Source organism: Carassius auratus, chromosome 8 (genome assembly GCF_003368295.1).
Source record: "Carassius auratus strain Wakin chromosome 8, ASM336829v1, whole genome shotgun sequence".
Classification (NCBI taxonomy): domain Eukaryota; kingdom Metazoa; phylum Chordata; class Actinopteri; order Cypriniformes; family Cyprinidae; genus Carassius; species Carassius auratus.
This window is the reverse complement of record NC_039250.1, coordinates 21381607-21389515: the sequence shown is the minus strand read 5'-3', so window position 1 is coordinate 21389515 and position 7909 is coordinate 21381607. Positions and strand designations below refer to the sequence as shown.

The following is a 7909-nucleotide window of genomic DNA, read 5'->3' as shown; positions in this document are numbered from 1 at the left end:
TACTCAGAACGTGACAGAATATTAATTTTGTGGGTGTACTATGTCTTTAACCAGAAACCGCACAGAACCCACGTGCGCGCGCACACACGCCCCCTTCCTCCATTCCGCTGCTCCTCATTTTGAAGCGCAACGCTGCACACTCTTGTTGCAAAATGGCAATGAAATTGGCATACTGGGATATTCGTGGGGTAAGAAACAGTGGTATTTTTTTGCATACCTATTTTATACTAATTATGCATAGTTAGACCTGTAATTGATTCATATTTGATAACTTCGTCATGGAGTCATCGCAGTCAGTGTGGTTTGCCATGTCTAAAAAGGGTCAAATGTGCTCTTTGATACCGGTTTAGTAGGTTTAGACGGTCGTCTGATGTGACACTGACCTAAAACAAAAATCTGTTATTTTGTTTTTTGTAAGTATTTTTATGGTCCATTCTTTAAAATAACGTTTTATACCTAAAAAGCGTTCACTGATTGTTTGGAGCGATAAATAGGAGTTAAAATAACGTTACCTTAAGTGCTTTTGTCGTTTAGCGGGTAACTTAACGTTAACATTATCTGTTTGCCAAGCCCACAGATGTTGCTATTATGTAATTTATGTCTATCTAACGTTACTACAGCTTGGTTTTGGTTAATTTAACGTTACACCCCAATATGCGAAATTACTACGAATTAACACTTGCTGTATTCTTTGAGTTCATAAGAGCTACAATTAAACACTTTGTTAAAGGACCGGGGAAAAGCCAGTTTTAACTTGGGTATAAACGTCACTGAGAGCCACTTTGCCACAATGTTTTGAGTTGTGAAAAACTGCTTTGGTGCTAACGCAGAACATTCTCGTTTCTTGTTTCGTCTCCTCCGTGGACTCTAAATGGCATGAAAGTAAAAGCCATAAATGTAAAACAAGTTGTGTTCCAAATTTGAGGTTGATGTCTCAAAAGTGTTTTCAGTAACATTTTGTTTGGAGGCTGAACCAAACGTTTCCACTAGATTTAATTCGCTTCACATGAATTTCCAATGTGGTTATTTTTTTTACCACGATCAGTAACGTTACAAGTGTATTTTTTTTTTCTAGTGTAACTTTACCAAGTTTCGTACCATTCCAATGAAGCCAAAAATTCTTAAACAAAACCTTTTCAGTAAAAAAATGACCAAATAGCGCCAGAGGGTTGAACTGCTTGTTATATTATTTGTCTAATCAGTGTTGTTCGCCTTACTAATATGAAAATAAGAATATTAAGCCAGGGTTTATGAATATGCTGTGTGAAATATCAGGTTAATAATTTCAAGAGTGAAAAACATTTTACAGCTGCTGGAATTATTTTTACAGAATGTTATGTATGTCATTTGATGTGATTAAAGCTTGCTCAACCAATCCGTCTGCTGTTGGAGTACACTGGTACTAAGTATGAGGAGAAGTTCTATTCTTGTGGCGATGGTAAGTGATGATTATTATAACATACAGTAGCAGACACAGTCCGGTTGTCCATATAAAAGCACATTGAGTTGATTCTATATTCTTGCTTTGCAGCTCCCAACTATGACAAAAGCTGTTGGTTTAATGAGAAAGAGAAACTTGGGATGGACTTTCCTAATGTAAGTTATATGGTTAATCACATAGTGTTGTTCAGTATAACATGCAATGACTAACCACCATCATCCTTCACCAGTTGCCCTACCTAGAGGATGGAGACAGGAAAGTGGTCCAAAGCAATGCCATATTGAGATACATCGCCCGCAAGCACAACCTCTGTGAGTACTTGATTAATTTATTCTTTCATTTAAAAAAAATATATATATAAATATATAATATATTTTCTCAAGCATCACTGAAAATAGGCATCCAAGTAATGTTAAACTTCTCTTTCTAACATGTATCTAGGTGGGGAAACTGAAGAGGAGCAGGTGAGAGTTGACATCTTGGAAAACCAGGCGATGGACTTCCGCAATGGTTTTGTCCAGCTCTGCTATGGAGACTTTGTGAGTGATTAAATGTATAGAAATATGCACAGCATTGAGAAATTTGCAACTAATAATATGAATTTACTTGTTAATTGATAACACGAATGATTTGTAATGCATTTGTACTTGATAACAGGACAAAAACAAATCATGCTACACTGACAAACTGCCAGGAACTCTAAAGCAGTTCTCCAACTTCCTTGGTGACAGGAAGTGGTTTGCTGGGGACAAGGTAAATAGGCATAATGTTTGGAAGCACTTCAGTTTGTCCATTTAAAGTGGCAGGATTTAAAAAGTATTATCTAATAAAATAATTCGTTTGACATGCGCATCCTGTTTTCTCATCCTGTAGATCACATTTGTGGACTTCACCATGTATGAGTTGTTGGATCAGCATCGTATGTTTGACCCAGCGTGCCTGGATGACTACAAAAACCTTAGATGCTTTCTTGAACGCTTTGAGGTTCGGATTCAGCTTTTGTCACAGAATTATTTGATAGTCTCACCTAATTTGTTTGATAAAAGATAAACCATATTGTGACTGATATGAATTATTCCCTATCAGAGTCTTGAGAAGATTGCGGAATACATGAAGTCAAACAGGTTCATGAAAACACCAGTGAACAACAAGATGGCCAAATGGGGAAACAAGAAGGAGTGAAGCGAACAAGATTGTGTCTTGATAAAGCATCATAAGGTGCAACATCTTCTGCTTTGGTTATAAGGTCGATGCAGTTGAACTGCACACTAATAATTGTTTTGGGGATCACTATTTTAAACCTTTCAGTAACTAACAAAGCGACAGTTATTATTAGTATTGATTTTGATTTTTGACCGTTTGATGCCATGAAAAGAAAAGCATTTCATTGTTATTTTGTGGATCTCACTGTTTGGATTGTGATTCTACATTTGAAAGCAAAGCATTAAATGCAGTACCTTATTTTGACCCAATAAAAGCACAGTACCGTTTTGTTCAATAAAAAAACAAGTTCCTTTTTTCTTACTGGGGAAACCTCACTAATGCTAAAACATGTTTGGATTTGTAATGCATATGCAGGGCTCGACATTAATCAATCAATCATTCACTTGTCTGAGTAAAAAAGTTACTTGTCCAGGAGAATCTTTTTTTTTTTTTTTTTACAAATGTAATTTATTCTGAAGCAGTCTCATCAGTGCTCTATCAGATATTAATTTAATCACCATATTTTTGATATTTGCCTTAAATTGATTGCTTTTACACCTTTTAACTTTATGAAGGACAATATTTTCCTAAACTGATTTAATGTACATGTCTCCATTTACGTTGAATTCTTACATGTTATCAATACATTAAGTTAGAATAATAAGAGACTATGGTTGTTACTATTTAATTGAACTCAGTATCAACAAACTCCATCTGTCCAAATGCATAAATAATGTTATTAGATTAATGTTTTACTTTTTTGACATGCAAATGTTGGAAAAATGCAATGATTCTTTTAAATATGAAATTAAACCACCAGTAGGTGGTGGCAAGTAACTGTCTTGATGAGTGAATAATTGATTCAACCGATTTGTTCAAAAGCTGATTCATTCAATAAATGATGCAAGTAACCGTTTTTATAAATGGCTATAGAATGATTTTTGTTAGCGAAATGGAGCAAAAAAGATCCATAATGTGTCTAAAATATAAGTTAATATTATTTGGTTATTTAACGCAAGTTGTATAAAATCAATATCACGTGCAATCAAGTTGAAAGTCGGGAAAACATCACTCCTGGTCGTGTGATGTTGCATATATTATATAGAATATTTATATTTTTCTACCGCAGTATGTCATGTTTGTTTCTTTGTGTGTGCTGTTGATTTCTCCACGAGTCCGACTGCACGAGCAGCCTCAACTGAACTGACGCGACCTTGAAGCTGTCGGTACATTATCCGTTATTAGTCACCGTTTACACTGAAAGTAATAAAATCAGAATAATTCTCGCCAAAGTTTCGGTGCTGTCCTAGGTAACATTTTAATCAGGTTACTTGTCCGGTCAGGCAAGTAAAATTCTCTTTCACTTGCCCCTTCACAGAATTCACTTATCCCAGAAGAGATGTCGAGCCCTGATACGTATTTGCTGAAAAAGACTAATAAAAACTTGCATACTGTTTAGCAAAGAAATTGTGGGACGCTGCACAGAAATGTTCCGCTGAAGAAAGGGAACTCGTACGAGCTTATATGTCTATGCTTAGAACAACATGAGGGGTTGACACAGTTTGCGTGATTTTTGGACGCGCCCCAAAGTGACGTTTTACCCCTCCCGTCGTTGTTCACATACATCGCACTCTGGCGTGCTCGCGCCTCCGCCATCCACTCTCCTCACATTCTGCTTCTGCACAGAGGTGTTCGTTGCATGTGGCAAGATGGCAATAAAATTGGCATACTGGGATATACGCGGGGTAAGAAATATAAATATATATATATGTGTGTATTGTGTAAGGTGTGTATGGTTAGACATTTAATTAATTTTGTTTTAATATCTGCAGAATGTATGCTGCATAACTTGCATCACAGAAGAATAGAATATATGATATCACTCGGTGTGGTTTGTCATGTCTAAATATACACACATTTATACTTAATATATATACAGTTTGCTTAAAGTTACATTTTAAGTGGACGGTAAGTCAATACTCTATTGAACTAGTTAGCAAAGTTTGGTACCGAACCTTTATACTTTATACGTGGGCTTCAGAACTAGTCAGGGGTCTTTAAAGTATTTGTGGATAAATGTAACATGCTATGTTTTTTCTCGCCATACCTGAAGCGGCTTCGGATGTGGTTACACCGTTGCATAAAGTGTTACCACAAATTAAGACTAAATGCCTGCGGTGTTATTTTAATAAGTGTTTATCACGCGATTTTAAATCCCTGGGCAAAGGTTTCTCTTCATTCAAATTAATGATTGAAAATAACTACAAAGAAATTCACTTTTAATACAGAGAAATAAGATACACTTAACATCATCATAATATAATCTTATAGGTCTATCAATTACACGCTTTTATGTATAAAGAATTTACCCAGAATCAACATTGTATTAATGAAAAATTCAACAACATTATGAAAACAACATGGGTTCTATAGAAAAAGCAGAATGCAGTTCCAAGTGAATAAAATGTCCAACATTCCACTTTCCACTGTGCTTTTCCCGTTAAATAAGAGCATCATCAAGGGTATTTGAATTCACAATGTTTCTGAAGATCTAAAGTCACCATGAAATTGGAATACACTGTTTTCATTGCAGTATTGCAGTTTTTATTATGATTATTCCATGCACTTAAATGTTGTGTTAAAACACACAAAAGCAAACATTCTTGACCATCCTCCATCAATCAGTCTGGTGCAAGCTAGAGATAAGAAAGTGCATAAAAAACAAACCTCGTCCTTTTTTTCTCTTTTGATATTTCAGTTAAATGTATTAACGTTGCCAATCTCTTGAATATGCAAAGATATTAACTTTAGTTTTTTTAATATACAGTGTAATATCTTGACCATCAGTTCATTATTCCAAGAGTGAGAAAAACATGTTTCACAGAAGTTGAAGTTTGCTATATTTCATGATTTTCCATTTGATTAAAGCTTGCTCAACCAATCCGTCTGCTGTTGGAGTACACTGGTACTAAGTATGAGGAGAAGTTCTATTCTTGTGGCGATGGTAAGTGATGATTATTATAACATACAGTAGCAGACACAGTCAGATTGTCCATATAAAAGCACATTGAGTTGATTCTATATTCTTGCTTTGCAGCTCCCAACTATGACAAAAGCTGCTGGTTTAATGAGAAAGAGAAACTTGGGATGGACTTTCCTAATGTAAGTTACATGGTTAATCACATAGTGTTGTTCAGTATAACATGCAATGACTAACCATCATCATCCTTCACCAGTAGCCCTACCTAGAGGATGGAGACAGGAAAGTGGTCCAAAGCAATGCCATATTGAGATACATCGCCCGCAAGCACAACCTCTGTGAGTACTTTCTTTTCTTTATTTAAAAATGCAAAACTGAAAATAACTAATGTTAAACTCTCTCTAATGTTTCTAGGTGGGGAAACTGAAGAGGAGCAGATGAGAGTTGACATCTTGGAAAACCAGGCGATGGATTTCCGCAATGGTTTTGCCCAGCTCTGCTATGGAGACTTTGTGAGTGCCCATGAACAGCTTTAGTAGACTGTCTTAAAGGGTTAATTTACTCAAAAATTTAAATAAAGCCCATAAATTACTAACCCTCAAGTCACCCTAGGTTGTATATGACTTTCTTCTTTCAGACTAATCCAGTCAGAGTTATATTAGAAATCTTTGATATTTTAAGCTGTTTAATGGCACTGAGCGGGTGTTGCAGTGCATCAGTCCAAGAAAAGTTAATTAAAAAGTGCCCATCCATTAATAAAAAGTGTCTCACAAAGCTCCGGGGGGTGAAAAAAGTCCTCCTTTTGCGAGTCAAAGTGTTTTTTTCCATATTCAAATATCCATATTCAAAACATAATTATCACTTTAATGTAAATTGCACCAACAGTTGTTTGTTAACTAGAGCAAAAGCAGCAAAGTTTCCTTACTTTAGCAAAGGAAAACCAGGCTCCTCTAGGCCTCTATTGAAATCTTCTGACATTCTTCTTTACAATCATCGTTTTTTACTTCAAATTAGTGACCGTTGGTTTGTTTTGATCTCACCCCTGCACTTCTGCGTCTGTCACTTCTAAATGGTGCATGCACAAAGCCGACCTCCATACGTCACCCACCCTAATCAGCTAGATTAGTGATTATTACGTTTTAAATGTGGTTATTTATTTTACAAAAATGCATCAATTCGCTACAGGAGGCCTTTTTGAATGAAGCACTGCAACACCCACTGAATGGCATTAAACAGCTTGAAATATCAAATACAAGTTTTAATATAACTCTGACTGGAAAGAAGAAACTCATATTCACCTAGGATGACTTGAGGGTGAATAATTTATTGGCTAATTTTCATTTTGGGGTGAACTAACTATTTAAGTGCTAATTGATTGTTTTTGTTTTTTTGTAAATTGATAACGAGTGATTTGTAATATTTCACAGGACAAAAACAAACCATGTTACAATGAGAAATTGCCAGGAACTCTAAAGCAGTTTTCTGACTTCCTTGGTAACAGGAAGTGGTTTACTGGGGACAAGGTAAATAGGCACAGTGTTTGGAAGCATTTAAATTTGTCCATTTTGTGATAGGAAAGAGATAATTTGTTTGACAAGCTCATCCCAGTTTTGGCTCATCCTTTAGATCACATTTGTGGACTTCATCATGTATGAGCTGTTGGATTTGCATCGTATGTTTCACCCGGAGTGCCTGGATGATTACAGAAACCTGAGATCTTTCCTGGATCACTTTGAGGTTTGGATTGAGTTTGTCAAACACACTATAATTTGATATTCTTATGTAAATTGTATGATTTACACGGTGATTCTGATATGAACTGTGTTCCCTGTCAGAGCCTTGAGAAGATTGCAGAGTACATGAAGTCGGGCAAGTTCATAAAAACACCTGTGAACAACAAGATGGCCAAATGGGGAAACAAGAAGGAGTGAAAATGATGAGATTTTGTCTTGATTTATTTTTTTGGTACAACATTTTAACCTTCCCAATAAAAAAAAAAAAAGGATTAGCTATTTCACTGTTCAGGTTTCCTATGTTTAAATTGTAAAAAAAAAAAAAAACATGACCTTGACCTTATTTTGACCCAATAAAGCAGAGCATTGTTGAGTTCTGTGCATTTAGCCCTTATTGATTAGAAATGGTCATGAATGGCAATGCAAATGAAAAACAGGTTTTTAAACCAAAGGCATTGTGATTAAATTAACTTTATTACTGTTGTGAGGTAAAACACAAACCTACAACTGGACTGTTGACTAAAACTGAAACTTAGATGTAACAACACATAT

The 7909-nt window shown here is 35.6% G+C and overlaps 2 protein-coding genes across 3 annotated transcripts; both read left to right on the top strand.

Moving 5' to 3' along the window:
* Positions 1–66: 66 nt before the first annotated feature.
* LOC113107603 (glutathione S-transferase Mu 3-like) lies at positions 67–6137 on the top strand. 2 transcript variants are annotated; one of them, XR_003292684.1, is made up of 12 exons: positions 67–188; positions 1363–1438; positions 1532–1596; positions 1671–1752; positions 1883–1980; positions 2099–2194; positions 2315–2425; positions 2528–2659; positions 5573–5648; positions 5742–5806; positions 5881–5962; positions 6039–6137. XR_003292684.1 is itself a non-coding variant. In XM_026270228.1 (8 exons), the coding sequence occupies exons 1-8, from the start codon at positions 153–155 to the stop codon at positions 2621–2623; spliced, it is 660 nt and encodes a 219-aa protein (XP_026126013.1). In that variant the 5' UTR covers positions 67–152; the 3' UTR covers positions 2624–2785. The 2 variants fall into 2 exon arrangements, 1 of the variants encoding a protein (XP_026126013.1); XM_026270228.1 differs by lacking the exons at positions 5573–5648; positions 5742–5806; positions 5881–5962; positions 6039–6137 and having other exon boundaries at positions 2528–2785.
* LOC113107604 (glutathione S-transferase Mu 3-like) lies at positions 4238–7730 on the top strand. Its single transcript, XM_026270229.1, has 8 exons — positions 4238–4389; positions 5573–5648; positions 5742–5806; positions 5881–5962; positions 6039–6136; positions 7052–7147; positions 7251–7361; positions 7460–7730. Exons 5-8 carry the CDS (start codon positions 6062–6064, stop codon positions 7553–7555), a joined length of 378 nt encoding a protein of 125 aa, XP_026126014.1. The 5' UTR covers positions 4238–4389; positions 5573–5648; positions 5742–5806; positions 5881–5962; positions 6039–6061; the 3' UTR covers positions 7556–7730.
* Positions 7731–7909: the final 179 nt, after the last annotated feature.

Bases quoted from the DNA above. Each gene is read 5' to 3' on its own strand.
- LOC113107603 (XM_026270228.1), top strand. From the start codon at position 153: ATGGCAATGAAATTGGCATACTGGGATATTCGTGGG. The intron at 189-1,362 runs GTAAGAAACAGT...ATGTGATTAAAG, and splicing joins CATACTGGGATATTCGTGGG to CTTGCTCAACCAATCCGTCT. The intron at 1,597-1,670 runs GTAAGTTATATG...ATCCTTCACCAG, and splicing joins TTGGGATGGACTTTCCTAAT to TTGCCCTACCTAGAGGATGG.
- LOC113107604 (XM_026270229.1), top strand. From the start codon at position 6,062: ATGAGAGTTGACATCTTGGAAAACCAGGCGATGGATTTCCGCAATGGT. The intron at 6,137-7,051 runs GTGAGTGCCCAT...AATATTTCACAG, and splicing joins AGCTCTGCTATGGAGACTTT to GACAAAAACAAACCATGTTA. The intron at 7,362-7,459 runs GTTTGGATTGAG...GTTCCCTGTCAG, and splicing joins CTTTCCTGGATCACTTTGAG to AGCCTTGAGAAGATTGCAGA.